The 18924-nt window shown below is 38.0% G+C and overlaps 1 protein-coding gene across 10 annotated transcripts in view; it reads left to right on the top strand.

The window, feature by feature from the left end:
• Nucleotides 1–18924, top strand: part of Kmt2c (lysine methyltransferase 2C) — a 237116-nt gene that overhangs the window by 94315 nt on the left and 123877 nt on the right. For all 10 annotated transcript variants that reach the window (XM_076565985.1, XM_042273251.2, XM_076565989.1 and 7 more), the window contains one exon: nucleotides 17787–17949. In XM_076565985.1, the coding sequence (XP_076422100.1) occupies nucleotides 17787–17949 (163 nt within the window). The remainder of the gene's footprint in view (nucleotides 1–17786; nucleotides 17950–18924) is intronic.

The raw sequence follows: 18924 nt of genomic DNA, 5'->3' as shown, positions 1-18924 counted from the left end.
ATAACCATTATTTATTTCCATGTACTTGTATGTTTTCTGTGATCCTTTCTGTTGATTTTTTTAGTTACATTCTATTGTTGCTTAAAAAAGATACAAAATCTGATTGTAGTTTTTAAAAAATTATTGAGATTTTACTTGTGACCTGGCACGTGATTGAGGCTAGAATATACTGTGTTCATTTCACCAGTATATACTGGCCTTTTTTACATGTATATGTGGAGTGAGTGTGTTTATGTATATTAATTAGTGTATGTGTGTGTGTGTGCATTTATATAGTTTATATGTATAGACCAGAAGTTGACAGAAGGTATTTACCTCTCACTGGACCCAGCGAGCACAGATTCTCCTAATCTAGCTAGTAAGATTGCTCTTAGGGCATCCTTTTTTTTTTTTTTTTATCTCTTGGGCACTGGAATTACAGGCTGGTCCTTAAGCCTGCTTAGCTTTCATTTGGGTCCTGAGGATCCAATCTGTGGTCCTCATGCTTACACAGCCAACACTTTATCCACAAGAGACTTCCCTGTGCTGACTGCCTGCTCCCAAATAACCAACATGGAGAGTAAAGATTATTTATAAATGCTTTGTGAATAGCTCAAGTTTGTTACTAAGTAGCTCTTACAACTTAACCCATATCTATTAGTCTATGTATTGCCTGAGGCTCATGGCTTTTACCTCTATCCCATTTTGTGTGTGTGACTTGTCCTGTGTCTGATCAACGACTCGACTCAGCCCTTTTTCCTCCCAGCGTTCTCCTAGTCTGGCTCTCCTGCCTAGCCTTGTTCAGCTATTGGCCAGTCAGCTTCCTTATTGAACCAATCAGAGCAACATATATTCATACAGTGTAAAGGAATATTCTGTAGCGCATTCCTAACCCTCTTTTTTCTTTATGGTTTTTGATGTAAACTCTTTATTGTATGAGGTGAGTGTATTTTTTTTTACCCCTGGTAACTTTTCTCTTTGCTGATGAGGTTTATCTTTGTCTAACACTTCCTTTTCATTTTATGTGATCCTTTTTCCAGTAAAATAATTTTCTTATATAGTATATATCCACTGGGACCCCATTCATTCATTCATTCATTCTGGCCAGTTTAAGGCTTTTGACTGGTGAATTTAATATATTTCCATCCAAGGTTATTATTGGTTAGTGTGGAATTCCTCCTGTGCTTTTGTGTTTTTGTGCTTTGTGTTGTTTATTCTTTTCCACCTTTCAGTAGTTTCATAGGAGTAGTTAATTTTCTTTTTCTTTCTTTCTTTCCTTCTTTCCTTCTTTCCTTCTTTCCTTCTTTCCTTCTTTCCTTTCTCTCTCTCTCTCTCTCTCTCTCTCTCTCTCTCTCTCCCTCTCTCTCCCTCTCTCTCCCTCTCTCCCTCTCTCTCCCTCTCTCTCCCTCTCCTTCCCCCCTCCCCCCCTCTCTCTCTTCTCTTTCTTTTCTTTCTTTCTATATATTTTTTGGTTCATTTATTTATTTTTTTTGGGGGGAAACAGGGTTTCTTTGTGTAGCTTTGGGCCTTTCTTGGAACTCATTCTGTAGCCCAGGCTGGCCTCAAAAACACAGAGATCCATCTGCCTCTGCCTCCTAAGTGCTGGGATTAAATAAAGACCAGTGCCACCACTGCCTGGCAGTTTCTTTTCTTTTCTTTCATGTGTATAATTTCTAGTCAGTTTTATATATTGTGTGTTTTCATGATGGCATCTACTGTCTTTTTGTTTATTTTTTCTCCCCCCACCTTTTTTTTTTTTTTTTTTTTAATTTTTGGTTTTTCGAGATAGGGTTTATCTGTGTAGCCCCAGCTGTCCTAGAACTAGCTTTGTAGACCAGGCCGTCCTTGAAATCACAGAGATCCTCCTGCCTGTGCCTCTGGAGTGTGACTTGTCCTTTTGTTTCCAATTAGAACACATTTAGACATTTCTTACAGGTCTGATCAGTCATATGGTGGTTGTTAGACCCCAAAATCTAGGGTCTCGAGTGGGCACCCCTAGAACCTAGACTCCAGTTCGGTTGATGCAACAGCAAGAGGTTTATTGCGGCTGTAAAGTCGTGCAAACTCAGATCCAGAGAGCAAGAGTCACATCACACTACAGTCACACAGGTACTTTTAAAGGAAAAACCCACAAAAGCCATAAGATTACAATTCCCATACAATTTCATGGCCTGATCACAAGGTGATCACAGAGTGGGTACAGTCATGTCCGTATGCACATTTTTCCTGAAACCTCAAGGGGGGGTATCAGGGCGGTAGTGAGGTTTACACAAAGGTCACAGTGGTCCTTCCTGGAACACTTGCAACTATCTTAGTAACAGCTGAGCGCATCTCTTAATAGAAATCTCTTTACATTGTTACATTGTGGCAGGGGTGGTTGAATAATGGCTGAGTCAGGTTGCCCTTGGAACTAGTTTTCTTTTTAGTTACTTATTCTCCTGGGACTTGGGGGGTGTACGCCTAAAGGGTTAAGGTCTTTCAGTGGTGACTTTCATTAGTTTCTATTTCATTATGAGACATGATTAGTCCCTTGAATTACAGCATTGTTATTCTAGTTCTGTGAAGAATGTTAATGGAATTTTGATGGAGATTGCATCTATAGGCCGCTTTTGGTAATATTGCCATTTTCACAGTATCTACCACTGAATGAGCATGGATGCTTTTTCTGTTTTCTGGCACCATTTCAGTTTCTTTTCACAGTGTTTTAAGCTGTCGTTGAAGAAGTTGTTCATCATCCTTTGTTTTTCCATTTTTTAAAAAGCCGTCATATATGAATTTTAGTTAAATCAACCACCTCCCAAACCCATGGTCTCATTATGTAGCCCCTCCTGGCTTAGAACTTGATACATAGACCAACTTTTTTTTTTGTCCTGTCTCTACTTACCCTCCATCATCAACATATGTATTGCTACTTTGCTGAAATGCTGAAAGTGTTTTATCAGATCTACAAAAGCATCTGGTTGTCCAGTGTTTTTTTTTTTAAGTGTAACACATAACATCTGGAAATAGGGATCATTCATTTTACTTCTTTCCTATTTGTATTTCTTCTTCCTTTCTCTTTTCTTATGGCATAGCCAAGAAAGACTTTAAGCTCTATATTGAATAAAAGTGGAAGAAGTCTTGTCTCATTCCCGATTTTGAAGAATATTTTAATTTTCCCCTGTTCAGTAATGGTGTCTTGTTTATATGTTGGTCTCTTCCCAGATTCTTCAGTGATTTTTGTCATGAACGGATGTGTCAAAGGCCTTCAGTACTTCTTTATGTAATCAGGTTTTTCTTTCTCTTTCTTTTTTGTCACTAAATTTTATTGATTTATGTTGAAGCATCCTTGTATCCTTGGAATGAAATCAGCTTGATTGTGGTAAATGATCTTCTTTACATGGTGTTATTAAATAGCTGGGCTGTCTCCCCTTTACACAGCTGTCCCTTATAGCTCTCTCACCCTGAGACTTTGGTGGGTTGACTTCAGGTTCTGTGATGTGTTCTTTATTCTCAGGGCCCCAGATTAGCTCAGCCTTGCATAATAGCATACTAATACTTAGAGAATAAGAAAACTGACCTTCTTTTGATTGTGTTCCACAATGTTGGAGGAGTCACAGTCTCACCAACTTCTCCAGTTGTCTTTTTACTCTGGAAGTTCTGATGTGTTTATCTTTTTGAAGACTGCAGGTTTTCAGCTCTTATTTCACTAAACACGTTTCAGAGCCTTGTTCATTTTCTCCTGTTGGAATTTCTTTACTATGAATATTGGTTCAATGGGTATGAGTCCCACAACTCATAGTCTTTGTTCATTCCCTGCCTGCCTCTTTTTCCCTTCCCTCCTTTCCATTTCTTCTTTCCTCAACACACTTGTTCAGCATTTCAGGCATTGTTTGTTTTCAGTGGTTCATTCTATTGTGGTTGCTCTTGGTTGTATTTTTTTGTTTCAGTGGTGAAAGTTTTTGTTCCTTCTTACTTAGTTTTGAGTCTTTCTTCAGACATTTCATGGATTACTTCTCCGTGGGGATCTATTGTTGGAGAATTAATGTGTTTCTTTGGAAGTATCATACTGTATTTCTTGCATGTCTTTTTCTTTAACAGTTATTTTGCTAGAGTATTTTTTTTTCTTGTGATCCTTCCTTGATGCAATAGTTGTTGTTCCCATTTTGAGGCCTAGCTTTTACAGGAAAATACTTTTTTGTTTAGGTGAGATCTAGTGTGCTAGTTGAGTAGGTTCTTTGGTTATAGATGAGTTCAAAAGTGTAACCCTGTTTTATTCTTGTGTATGTAGTCATTGTTAGTGTCTCAGTAGTCTAGATTACACTGTTTATGAAGGTAATTGTAAGAATTTTCTTTTTTTTTCTTTTATTTTACAATACCATTCAGTTCTACATATCAGCCACGGGTCCCCCTATTCTCCCCACTCCCACACCTTCCCCTTACCCCAGCTTACCCCCCATTCCCACCTCCTCCAGGGCAAATCCTCTCCCGAGGACTGCAGTCACCCTGGTAGACTCAGTCCATTCAGGTCCAGTCCCTTCCTCCCAGACTGAGCCAAGTGTTCCTGCATAAGCTGCAGGTTTCAAACAGCCAACTCATGCAATGAGCACAGGACTCGGTCCCACTGCCTAGTTGCCTCCCAAACTGAACAAACCAATCAACTGTCTCAGCTATTCAGAGGGCCTGATCCAGCTGGGAGCCCCTCAGCCTTTGGTTCATAGTTCATGTGTTTCCATTCATTTGACTATTTTTTTTTCAATAATTGAGTAAAACTGAAATTTATTATAAGCCACAGTCGTCCTAGGGACTTCCATACTATATATATAGCCTCTATGGTTCAATGGGCTGTGGTCTGATTGTTCTTTATTTTATATCTAGAATCCACTTATGAGTGAGTACATACCATGACTGTCTTTCTGGGTTTGGGTTACCTCACTCAGGATGATTTTTTCTAGTTCCATCCATTTGCCCGCAAATTTCATGCTTTCATTGTTTTTCTCTGCTGAGTAGTACTCCATTGTGTATATGTACCACATTTTTTTCCGTCCATTCTTCCGTTGACTGGCATCTAGGTTGTTTCCAGGTTCTGGCTATTACAAATAGTGCTGCTATGAACATAGCTGAGCATGTATCTTTATGGTATGAATCAGCATTCCTTGGGTATATGCCCAAGAGTGGGATGGCTGGGTCTTGAGGTAGTTCGATTCCTAATTTTCTGAGAAACCGCCATACTGATTTCCACAGTGGTTGTACAAGTTTATATTCCCACCAACAGTGGAGGAGCGTTCCCTTTGCTCTACATCCTCTCCAACATTGGCTGTCATTGGTGTTTTTGATCGTAGCCATTCTGACAGGTGTAAGGTGGTATCTCAGAGTCGTTTTGATTTGCATTTCTCTGATGATTAAGGATGTTGAGCATTTCTTTAAATGTCTTTCAGCCATTTGTAGTTCTTGTTTTGTGAATTCTCTGTTTAGCTCTTTAGCCCATTTTTTAATTGGACTATTCAGTATTTTGATATCTAGTTTCTTGAGTTCTTTATATACTGTGGAGATCAGACTGAAACTTAACAAAGAAATAAAGGACCTAACAGATGTTATGACTCAAATGGACCTAACAGAAATCTACAGAACATTCCATCCTAACACAAAAGAATATACCTTCTTCTCAGCACCTCATGGAACCTTCTCAAAAATTGACCACATGCTTGGACACAAAACAAATCTTAACATATACAAAAATTTGGAATAACCTCCTGTATCTTTTTTTTTTGTGATATATATTTTTTATTTTACAATACCATTCAGTTCTACATATCAGCCATGGGTTCCCCTATTCTCCCCCTTCCCACGCCCTCCCCTTACCCCCAGCCCACCCTCCATTCCCACCTCCTCCAGGACAATTCCTCCCCCGAGGACTGTGATCAACTTGGTAGACTCAGTCCAGGGAGGTCCAGTCCCTTCCTCCCAGACTAAGCCAAGTGTCCCTGCATAAGCGGCAGGTTTCAAACAGCCAACTCATGCAATGAGCACAGGACTTGGTCCCACTGCCTAGGTGCCTCCCAAACTGATCAAGCCAATCAACTGTCTCAGCTATTCAGAGGGCCTGATTCAGCTGGGAGCCCCTCAGCCTTTGGTTCATAGTTCATGTGTTTCCATTCATTTGGCTATTTTTTTTTAATAATTGAGTAAAACTGAAATTTATTATATTCCACAGTCGTCCTAGGGACCTCCATGCTATATATATATAGCCTCTATGGTTCTATGGGTTGTGGTCTGATTGTTCTTTATTTTATATCTAGAATCCACCAATGAGTGAGTACATACCATGACTGTCTTTCTGGGTTTGGGTTACCTCACTCAGGATGATTTTTTCTAGTTCCATCCATTTGCCTGCAAATTTCATGCTTTCATTGTTTTTCTCTGCTGAGTAGTACTCCATTGTGTATATGTACCACATTTTTTTCATCCATTCTTCCATTGACGGGCATCTAGGTAGTTTCCAGGTTCTGGCTATTACAAATAGTGCTGCTATGAACATAGCTGAGCATGTATCTTTATGGTATGAATCAGCATTCCTTGGGTATATGCCCAAGAGTGGGATGGCTGGGTCTTGAGGTAGTTCGATTCCTAATTTTCTGAGAAACCGCCATACTGATTTCCATAGTGGCTGTACAAGTTTACATTCCCACCAACAGTGGAGGAGTGTTCCCTTTGCTCCACATCCTCTCCAACATTGGTTGTCATTGGTGTTTTTGATCGTAGCCATTCTAACAGGTGTAAGGTGGTATCTCAGAGTCGTTTTGATTTGCATTTCTCTGATGATTAAGGATGTTGAGCATTTCTTTAAATGTCTTTCAGCCATTTGTAGTTCTTGTTTTGTGAATTCTCTGTCTAGCTCTTTAGCCCATTTTTTAATTGAACTGTTCAGTGCTTTGATGTCTAGTTTCTTGAGTTCTTTATATATTGTGGAGATCAATTCTCTGTCAGATGTGGGGTTGGTGAAGATCTTTTCCCAATCTGTTGGGTGTCTTTTTGTCTTATTGACTGTGTCTTTTGCCCTGCAAAAGCTTCTCAGTTTCGAGAGGTCCCTATTATTAATGGTTGTGCTCAGGGTCTGTGCTGTCGGTGTTTTATTTAGGAAATGGTCTCTTAATGGAGATTTAAAGTTCTTATCAAAAAGGTCTTTCACTTGTTTAGTTAGTGTATCTTATCAGACCACCATGCCTTAAAGAACTTTCAATAGATATGAGCTTGCACAGGAGTGTGGTCTCAGGTCTTGTTGAATGTAATTCCCGTGGCATTGGCCTGTTTATGCATTTATTGCTGTCCCTGTATAGCAGAATATGGAGCAGTGTCCTTCAGCCCAAGCTTAAGAGATACTTGGATCCATGGTGCCAGAATTGTCATGGTTCTGAATTAATAAAATGTAGAGGATTTTGTCTACAATAATTGTAGTTCTAACGTAGGTTGCTGCAGTGTCCTTCCCTGGATACAAGTCACACTTGGATATATGGTGCTTGTAGTTGTGGTCCTGGAGGTAGGATATGTTGGCAGGACTGTCTTCAGGTGCATGCAGTATGGGATGGATCACAGGCTCAGATGTTGTTTGTAATTGATGGTCGTAGATGGAAGTTTCTCTGTGTCCCACCTGGCCCTGCCTCAGGAGAAATCTCTCCCACCCACCATCCTTCAGCCACTTATAAAATAATCACTCAGAGGCTTATATTAATTACAAACTGTATGGCCTATGGCTTCAGCTATATTAGCTAGCTCTTTCAACTTAATTCAACTCATTCATCTTTATCTATATGTAGACACGTGGCTGATCTGCTGGTATCTTGTTGCTCCTTTGGTGACAGACAGGCCTGTGTCTCCAGGACTCTGACCTTCTTCTTTTACTATCTCTTTTGTATTTTCCTTCCTGGCTCCATCCTGACCTGCTGAAGGCCAGTACGGCTTCATTTATCATCCAATGGGAGCCACACATATTTACAACATATAGAAAGACATCCCATAGCAGCTGCTAGTTCTGGTTCTGGACCTGGAGGTCAATTAATGGAGTAGTTCCTCATTCCTATAGTGTGAGTGTGTGTGATGCCAGTGTAGCAGGGTCCTGTGCTATTGTTGCCTTTGGGGGAGGGGGCCAAGTAGGTGCAAAGTCAATGACACAGACTCTGGGAGAATGTCGAAACAACATGCTCAGTTTATTCAGGAAAAAGGCAAGCCATATATACCCTCCACCCCACCCTGGAGAGTGGTCTGATGAATATGCATCTGCTGGTGTGACATGACTGCCTTTCATTGGTCCAGGTCATCTCCAGATCATGTTTCAGCTGCTGTTGCTAAGGCCCTTAGGCAGACCCAGGTTGGCTCTCAGAAAGTATCATTTTACTTGTTTGGGCCAGCTGGCCCTTAAGCCTGTTAGTGATGCCAACTCGGCAACCATGCTGCCAAAACCAAATGGGTTCTTGCCTAGGTCCTAAGGGGCATTGGTTGGAAATTGGAATATTTTTCAGCTGAAGTCTCAAGGTAATGGCTTTGAGAGGAGATTTTTGTCTAGTCTCTCAGCGAAAGTGCAGGTGGCACTGTGGTTTAAAGTTCTGGTACTGACTGGTCCTGAAGATGAAAGACTCTCATAGATGGGATCTCGACTGCATAGGAGGCACATAAAGCTTCAGCAGATACTTGGTGCTATAGGGACTATCTGCTAGTTGTTGCTAGTTGCTTGTAGATAGAAGTAGCTTTCTATGCAGATTGAGTTCTGAGAGTCAGAAGAAGGTCCAATGTGAGTTCTCTCTTTTAAAGTGGCGAGGTACTTCAGCAAGTAAAGGAACTTGTTCCTCAAGCCTGGCAACCCAAATTTGACCCTCAGAACCCACATAATGTGAAAGGAGAGAACTGATTGATTCTACAAAGTTGTCCACTGAGTTCTGCATGTGCTTCATGGCTTGTACATTCTCATACTAACACACACAAACTTAATAAACTCTGTATGCAATGTTCTGCCCAATTGCTTGCAATAATAATAAGGTTGATTAAACCATCCATTGTTGGCCAAATATTTGCCTTCCTTAAATTATGAACTTTAATAAAGTGTCATTATTTTAGTTTAAATTATGTTTATTTATTTATTTTGGTTTTTCAAGACAGGGTTTCTCTGTGTAGCTTTGCACCTTTCCTGGAACTCACTTGGTCGCCCAGGCTGGCCTTGAACTCATAGAGATCTGCCTGGCTCTGCCTCCCGAGTGCTGGGATTAAAGCCGTGTGCCATCACCGCCTGGCCTTTTATAAGAATTCTTTTTTTTTTTTTTTTTTCCAGACACGGTTTCTCTGTGTAGTTTTGTGCCTTTCCTGGAACTCACTCTGTAGATCAGGCTGGCCTCGAACTCACAAAGATCCGCCTGTCTCTGCCTCCTGAGTACTGGTTTCAAAGGCTTGCGCCACCACCACCCAGCTCATGTTTATTTTTATAACCTGTAAATTTTGTTGTTGTACATTCTTTGACATTTGTAATTCAAATATTGTTATTTGTTGACATTTGATTTTCTCTGAGATAGGTGTTTTTTTTTTTTTGTTGTTGTTGTTGTTTTTCGAGACATGGTTTTGCTGTGTAGCTTTACGCCTTTCCTGGAACTTCTCTGTAGCCCAGGCTGGCCTCAAATTCACAGAGATCCACCTGACTCTGCCTCCTGAGTGCTGGGATTAAAGGCGTGCGCCGCCGCCACCGCCGCCGCCACCACCGCCACCCGGCTACTTTTTGTGTTTTTAAATTGGCTGTGATAGGTGATTTTATCATACGGAAAGATTTTCTACATAGTCAGATTTATTAATGTTTTTATTTACAGATGTATTAGTTACTGTTCTATTGCTGTACAGAGACACTATGGCTGAAGCAAATCATAAAAGAAAAGCATTTATTTGGGGGCTTGCTTATAATTTCAGAGGATGAATCCATGACCATCATGGTGGGGAGCAAGGCAGCTGGTATGTAGGCATGATGCTAGAGCAATAGCTGAGAGCTTACATCCTGATACAAAGGTAGAGTGCAGAGAGAGTGAAACTAGACCTGACGTGGTCTTTTGAAACCTAACTGGGAACCACATTCAAAAGTATGAGCCTGTGGGAAGCATTCTCATTCAAGCCACCACAGTAGTGTTAAATGGTATAACTATTAAGGGACTAGTTATCTGAAAAGACACACACACTTTTGCCCAGCTGGAGAACTTAGTATACCTATGACTCAATAGTAGAGGGCACATTTGTAGTCTTAGAATATATGTTTCTCCTATGTTATCTATGAAAACCTACCAAATCTTTTTTCTTATTTTTGTTTTATTTTGTGGCAGGTTCTCTTATTGTTTGGGCTGGCCTTATAGCTATGGGGTTGAAGATAATATTGAATTTATGATCCTCCTGCCTCCAGCTCTGGAGTGCTGATTTTGCATATGTGTGCACTGTTCCTGTTTAATGTGGTGGTGCTAAGGATGGGTCTCACTCAGGGTTTTGTGTTCGATACACAAATCTACTACTTGAGCTACATCCCAGCTCTTAGCTAATTTATTTCCCATCAGTTACTCATGGTGTAAGTAAAAACATTGTAATATAAGTAAAAATTTAAAAATCTAACCCTGATTTGAAAGAAATTAAAACAAGGAGGGCTTTGAAGTGTTTTCGTTACCCACTGTTGTATAACAAATTAGCATAACCCTAAGGTTTTTATATAGTATCTGATTATTTAGGCCAGAAGTATCCACATGATTAACTGTTTAGGGCCTCGGAAGGCCAAATCAAGAAGTGGATAGGCCTGGCCCCGTATGGTGGTGCCCACCTTTGATCAGCACTTAGGAAGCAAAGGTGGGTAGATCTTTGTGTAGCTCTGGCGATCCTGGAATTCACTCTATAGACCAGGCTGTCATCAAACTCAGAGATCTGCCTGCTTCTTGCCTCCCAAGTGCTGGTATCACAGATGTGTGCCATAATGCCTGGCATTGACTCCTGCTTTTTATTTGGAGAAGAAAACTCTTATCTTTAGAAAGTGATTGGGTTTGGGGAGTCTATCTTAGTTAATTAGCTCAGAATGAGTCAATTAGTGGCCTTAATCATGTCTGTAAAAAGTTTCTTTGTTATGCAATCTCACATCGTATCTTATCATATTCAAAGTATCTGGATTAGGGGAATCTTGAGTTTGCCAGTAATGCAGGGAGGTTGACAATACTACCTACTTCCATGTTGAGGAATTTGGATCCCATTAGTATATCAAGGAACCTTCAAGAAAGTTTATTGTGACAGCTTGGATGAGGTTGGATCAGAAAGGGAAAATGGCTAGCAGGAGAAGAATCTTGCTCTTACTATTTTCCATGTTGACTTTGTGATGTTACTTTAGTGCTCTTTTATTTTATAACTTTTGTTTTATTTTATATGTATGGTGTTTTACCAGCAGGTATATCTGTGCACCATATGATGTAGTGCCTAAGGAGATCAGAAGAGGGCATTGGATCCTCTGGAAGCTGAGTTAAAGTCAATTGTGAGCTGCCATGTGGATGTTGGGTAGTGAACTTGGATCCTCTGTAATATTGGCCAAGCCGGTTCTCTCTAGTCCTTCTAACTCCCTGTCCCACCCCAAAGTAGATAGTTCAATCAGAAATGTGTATTTAGCAGTGTACAGATTAGAGTGATCACCATCATTGACACAATCCTTACTTCAGGCTGGCTCATAAAATGATTAGATAGGTTGGCTTTAATTTGAAACATTTCAATTTCAGTTTATAAGCATTTTCCTAAACAAAGTATTAATGAATGTTTTCTTTCTTAGAGAACAAATCTCAGGCATAAATTTTTATCTGCCTTATTTGTTTGCCTGCCTAAATATTGAGGAAACCCTGTTTAGCCCTGGCAGTCCTGGAACTCACTCTGTAGACCTCTAGAGATTGGCCTGCCTCTGCCTGAGTGCTGGGATTAAAGGGGTGTGTCATCACTGCCTGATTTATCACCTTGAATTTTAAGATTTAGTTTCAGTTTGTTTCTTCAGAATTAGGGGTTTGTATTTTCAAACTTTTTAAACTACCGTGCTTGCTATCATTTCAAAGATGTTGACTTCCCTCTATCATTGCAAGAATTTTTCCTATTTTGGTCTTTAATTTACATTGAGAGAGGGGGAGAGAGAGAAAGAGAGAGAAAGAAAGCAACACATGTGTGAGGTGAGGGCACTGGGCAACTTGTGGAAGTTGGCTTGTTTACTCCTTCCACCATGTAGGTTCCAGGAGATTGAGCTCAGGAGGACATCAGACTTGATGGCAATCAGCCTTGCCTGAAGAGCAGTCTTACCAGCCCTGTGATTTGAAGAAAACAAAAACCCCACTGTTTTTTAAAAGTGTTTTTTAAAAGTGTTTTTTAAAAGATTTAAAAGTTTCCAGTAAGTGGATATAGAATTTATCTTTAATAAGTTTCTAGTTTTTGTTGTAGGTCACAGGACATAGTTATTTTATTACTAAATATGCCCTAGAAAATATATGTTCTTTTGTATATTGGGCATTTATTTATGTTCATATATGTAATAATACTTTGAGAATTTTATGTGCATCTGTGTGTATCTGTATGTTTTTGTGAGTATTGAATCACACTTGCTTGTTATTAAGTTCTTTATTTCATGTCTACTTAACCTCTCGGTTTGGCAGCTATATTAAAGTCTCATTTTATGCACATATTTCCAATCCTTTTTGTATGTTGAAGATATTTGTTACATTCATAAGCCTTAATAATGTTCTTATTTTACATTTATAATGTATAAAGAGTTATGCTAATATCCACTGTTACCTTTTACCTATTCTCTGATCTTAGTTTGAATTCTATTTTTTCTGTTATCGATATAGTTATAGCTGCAGTTTTAGATAGTATTTATCAATGATCACACCCCAGCTATTTTCTCTCTTGAATTGAAGCTGCCAGTGTGCCTAACATGTGTGCCTGTGTTCCTGCACACAAACACACAGACAGACAGACACGCACAACTTATATTATGTGTTTTTGTGCATAGAGTATATATGAACGTATGAAACATTATACAATTTTGGAAAAGTTAAAGTGTCATATTGGGAATTAGGCTATTGCTTTAACATGCTAGGTAATAGGTGTACCATTGAACTGTATTCCAAGCCTGCAGGTAATGTTTTACAGATACTTGTTTTCCTCCTTTTCATCCAGTATTGCTATTCCTTGATACTGTTAATTGGAAATAATCTTTTCTTCTGTCTTGTTTGTATGTGTTCTCTAAAGTTTCCACTTGTCCTTGTTATCTTAAAATTTTGCTGTTCTTCAACATGGGCTGTTTTAGTTTGAAGCTGATCTCTAGGAAGTTCAGAGAAAAACTGTGACAGAGATTAAGCCTGGGAACTTTTGTAGGAATGCAAAGACTTGTGAAAATGACATAAAGACTATATTTTAGGTTTCTTGTGTGTTAAGTTGGAATTATGCTTCAATGTTAATTCTTATTTAGGTATCATAATATTTCAACTAGAATAATGTCTTTGATTATGACCTACTTTTTTCTTGTGTTCTTGTGGAACATTTATTGATTGACCTTCTGAATCAAATTTCCATGTAATTGTCTTTAGTTTTTCTCTCCTCTCACCCTCTCTTACTAACTTTCTCCCAGCCTGTACTTGAACCTCAAAACTGTGATCTTGCTGCTTCAGCTTCAGGGGTAGCTGGGATTACAATCATATACCAACTTCCTCATCCTCCAAACCTACCCTTGGGTACTGAACAGACGTCCTTTTGTATGCTAGGCAAATGCTATATTCCTCAATGCTCATCTATGCTCTTTATTACTATATTGTAAGAATATTAGTGACAATGACTAGTAGATATGATTGATGAAGGTTAAAAATAATTTAGGGGCCTGGAGAGGTGGCTCAGTGGGTAAGTCACTTGTGATTCAAGCATTGGGACCAAAATTCAGATCTCTAGAATTAAAATAGAAGCTAGGAGGCATAGTATCCTCCTATAATGTCAACACTCCAGGGGCAAAAGCAGGCTAGCTAGACTAACTGGAATTAGTAAACTCTTCATTCCAGAGAGTAATCAAGGAAAATGTCAAGGGTCAACTGTAGCCCTCACTTTCTCTTTGAACATATATGCACACATATGTGAACTACATACACCACACATACATTCACGGGATTATGGAACCATTAGTGATAATTGATATTTTTTAGAGCACTTAGCCTAAAATGTGTTTTCATAGTTGACATATAGTAAACACATTTTAGAATGTTTTTGAACTTCTTGTTTATGACACAGCTTTAAATTTTTTAAATTTATTTTAAACTTACTTTATTTGTATGTGGGTTTTGTCTTTATATATGTCTGTGTTTCTATTGTATGCCAGAAATAGGTGTTGAATCTCCTGGAACTGGACTGATTATGATCTGTTGATGTGGGTGCTGGGAATGGAATTCCGGCCCTCTGCAAGAACAGCCAGAGATCTTAACTAGTGAGCCATCTCTCTCCAGCCTCCTATGCCACAGTTTTAGTCTTCTTGTTGTTCTGTGTCAGTTTGTGCTGTAGATGTATTTTGGATGTCATCATTGAGTTTAAGTTTTGGAAGTACATTTTATAATAAGACTCATTTACACAATTACTAATAGAGACTTTCACTGACTTTTAAAATCTGTTTTTGTAGTAATACCAAATTATTACACAATATTTTTGCTTATTTATCTCTATTTTCTTTAATGATTATGCAAAATAGAAAAGGAGAAGTAAGCAATTTTTTTTTACATTTACTTTTTTACATTTACATTTTTTCAAGACAATGTTTCTAGCCCAGGCTGGCCCTGGAAGTCACTGTGTATTGTAATCCAAGTTAGTCTTAAATGCATGGTTTATCATCCTGAGTGCTGGGGTTCTGGAAATGTGCTGTCATGCATAGGTATGGTTCATGAGCGTTGACAATAGAGAATTTGCATGTGAAAATTATTCTATCATTGTTATTTTCTGTAGTTTCCCAGCTAATTTTTATATTTAGAAAGACATTCTACCATTTGTGTGTCACATTTTCATTCAACGTCAGATATTCTTTATTAACTATATAATTCTAGCAGATGGGCTTGAAAGGCTCACTTTAGTACAGTTCTGTGTTTCTTTTTTCTTTATACCTTTATAGCATAAATTAGTGTACTAAATTGTAATAAACTTTTCATATTAGAATATCTAATGTCAGATAAGTTTTTTTCATTGATGGGTGTTTCTAAAATGACTTAGAGTTTGGGAAAAGGATCAATTTAAAATACATTTTTCCTTATGATGCACTTACACTAAACCAATATTTATTTGCCAAAATTTTTTTTTTTTTTTTTTTTTTTTTTTTTTTTTGAGACAGGGTTTCTCTGTGTAGCTTTGCGCCTTTCCTGGAACTCGCTTTGGAGACCAGGCTGGCCTCGAACTCACAGAGATCCGCCTGCCTCTACCTCCCGAGTGCTGGGATTAAAGGCGTGTGCCACCACCGCCCGGCCCAAAATTATTTTTTATGCAGACGGTTCTGCACAGCTTGCCATATAAGGGATATCAAAATAAGGGATGAATTTGCCAGAAAATATTTTTGTTATGTCAGTGAGTTATTATAATTTTTTCTTCAAATTGATTGTACTTTCTTTGATTAACATTTTCTTGGACTTTTTGTGGGATATGTAGACTCAGTGGCTTCTCAATGGATAATCCTGAGTCTATTAATATACCAAAGAAAGCTAGGTTCCTTGGAAAGTCTTATAAAAATACAACTCATTTAGAAACAGTTGGTTACTATATTTTATATCAATAAAAAGAAATGAAACTTTGTTTTTTGTTTTCTGTCTTTCACAAAGTAATACTTCTAAGTATAAAAACAGAATTACAATTTGTATAGTTTGTTTGTTTTTGGACATTGCATAAAATTAAAGTGTGACAAGTATAATTAGCAATATTCAGCAGTTTCTGGAGTTGAATTCAAATTGAATAGGAGACATTGCAATTTTCTTCCAGTATTTACTGTAGTGAACTGATGATAATGAGGAAATGTTCAATAGTATGATAATATTAGTTATATAGAAAAATGCTGAAAATAATTATAATTAAAAAGCTGTTATTCTCTGAATTGGAGAATATAGATTGGGTGCATTATTATGGGGCATATAATAATATTTTAAGAGTCCACTTTCCTCTGTTAAATGAGGGTTTAGTTGTTTCAGCTAGGCTTTTTATGAGCCACATTTAGGAACACTGTTACCAAAATGAAGTCTGTTTGGTGTATAAGAATGAGCCTGTGTTTACTAGGCCTTTCTGTGTCAAAGCTTTGTATGTGTGTGTGTGTGTGTGTGTGTGTGTGTGTGTGTGTGTGTGTGTGTGTGTGTGTGTGTGTTTCTGCTTTTATATATATTATATTTATGTTATTTATATTATATATAAAATGTTGTTTGGTGCCTTCACTCCAAGATCTTGGACTAGCATGGAAAAAAATTGTGTAAAGACATAAATGCTGAGGTAGATGTATGGTGCCAGGTAGACAGCTCTCTGCTTTACAATCTATGGAGTAGGAGCTAAAAAAATTCTCACAGTGGAAATAGAATAAGTAAAATATGAGATAATTTGGGGTGACTTCTTACATATTCATCTTTTGCTTTATTTTTTACTACGTGTAAGAGATTGAAAGGGAAAGGAAGTAATTCCCAGTTTTTGTATAGAACTAGAAACTAAATGCTCTAGTTAAGTTGTAGGTTTTTTCCCCTATTATTGTCATCATTATCACTACTACCTCCCCAATACCACCAAGGTTTCTGAGACAGTCTCATTATGTAGTCCAAGCTGTCTTTTAGTTCTCCATATTCTTGCCTCAGCTCTCTGATTGTTAGCTTAGAGATGGGTATCCACCATCATGCTTGGCTATGAAATTTTTATTTGTGCTTTAATCATATAGGGGTCTTTCATTACTTTATGACTTACTAGTTTATTAAACACAGAGACACACAGGGTGTCCTGGAACTTGTGATGTAGCTTAGGCTGGTCTGGTATTCACTGAAATTCACTTGCCTTTGCCCTCCTGATTTTTGGGATTAAAAGCCTGCCACCACGCTTAGCTTTTGATTTTTTTTTTTTAAAGAATTCTAAAAAGGTATAATCTCATTTTTGTGGCTTTCAAAAACTGATATTATAGTAACCCTCTACTATAAATCTGTTTTTTCTCTATTTAAAAAGACTTCTTTATTTTAATTTTTGCCTACGAATGTTTTGACTGGATACATTTATGTGCACCACATATGTGTCTATTAGATGCTTTGTAACTGGGGCTACAATGTGGGTACTGAGAATTGCACTTTGGTTCATTTTAAGAGCAACAAGTACTCTCAACCACTGAGCCATCTCCCCCAACTTCTACCTCATACATACACATGTACAAGGTCTCTTGTAGCCTTGCTGCTTTCAACCTCAGAGCTTTGTGCATCCTGGCAAACATTGTAACAACTGAGGTATATCCATTCTTTTCTAAACCTGCTTTAAAAATTGTTCTACCAATGTAACAACAACAATAACAAATGCCACTTTAGCTTAATGGTTTTGACACGGAAAAGTGAAATACTAACTTTATTATCAATTGGTAGAATATGAATGAACTAGGTTTCTGAGATGATTAGCATTTTTAACTGGTTCTTTTTTTTTCTAACTGGTCCTTTTTTTTAACTGGTTCTTTAATAGATTCCAGTTGTCTTAATAGTAAGGTATAAATATTTCTTTATTTCTTCCTTCTTACCCTTCTTCAAAGTTTTATCAAATAATTTCTCTCTTTTTTCTTTTTCCAGCGATGTGCATTTTGCAACCACCTTGGAGCCACTATCAAATGCTGTGAAGAGAAATGTACCCACATGTACCATTACCCATGTGCTGCAGGGGCGGGCACCTTTCAGGACTTCAGTCACTTCTTCCTTCTCTGTCCAGAGCATATTGACCAAGCTCCTGAAAGATGTAAGTGTACTACTCATGCAGTTTTAAATTCACTTAGGTATTTACTTAAAATCACATGTGAATTTGGAGAGTTACTTTACTCATCTTAAAAGATAATAATATAAAATTCTCAACAATAAATTAATATTAAAAAGATGATATATAATCCTAATGGTCTGAAAAAATCTTTGCTGTTGGGTACCTATGCTGCTCCCACCCTCTCCCACCCCCAACCCCTTGTCCCATCCCTGGTCTCACTGTGTAGCTCTGGCTATCCTGGAACTCCTAGGAGATCTCCCTCCTCTGCCTCTTGAATGCAGAGGGATTATAGGCATGTGCCACTATACCCGATTTATTGTAGTTTTTTTGAGGGAAAATATGTAACCACTAATTTTATTAGTATTCATTCTAAAAAAAGTTTCTTTTTCAGAAATTCCAGGTTTTCATATTCTAAATTCTTATGCTTGAAAAGTTTTAAACCATTGTAGAAGACATACTGAGTATATAGTATTTTTGACATGTTCTAAAGAGCAATTCATGGGATGGTTAAATAACATTCAGTGTCTTTTACAGAAGAAGGTCAAGCTGATTCTCTTCAATGTTGGTCAGGATAACATCTCTAGTAGCATTAAACACTTCCTGATATCTTTTTTTTCTGTAGACTTATAGTGGGGACAGACATCTCTGTAGTGGGGCTTCACAATCCATCCCACTTATCTCTATTCTGCAGTGGTATTGTTTGCATTCTTTTTCTACTAGTGTTTTTATAATTCTAATAAAAATTTTGAGTTTTAATGCATACATAACATTATAATTCCTTTCTGTTTTTTTTGCTACATGGATGCAACTGATACACACACACATACACACACACATACACACACACACACACACATTTCAATTATAGTTTTAATTTATATTGTGTGTGTATATGTGTGTGCATGCATAGGACACATGTAAGTCAAAGGACTACTTTGTGGAGTTGGATTTTTCCCC

Source organism: Peromyscus maniculatus, chromosome 3 (assembly GCF_049852395.1).
Source record: "Peromyscus maniculatus bairdii isolate BWxNUB_F1_BW_parent chromosome 3, HU_Pman_BW_mat_3.1, whole genome shotgun sequence".
NCBI classification, from domain to species: domain Eukaryota; kingdom Metazoa; phylum Chordata; class Mammalia; order Rodentia; family Cricetidae; genus Peromyscus; species Peromyscus maniculatus.
Note: the sequence above shows the minus strand (reverse complement) of the source record. Positions and strands in the feature narration are given on the sequence as shown.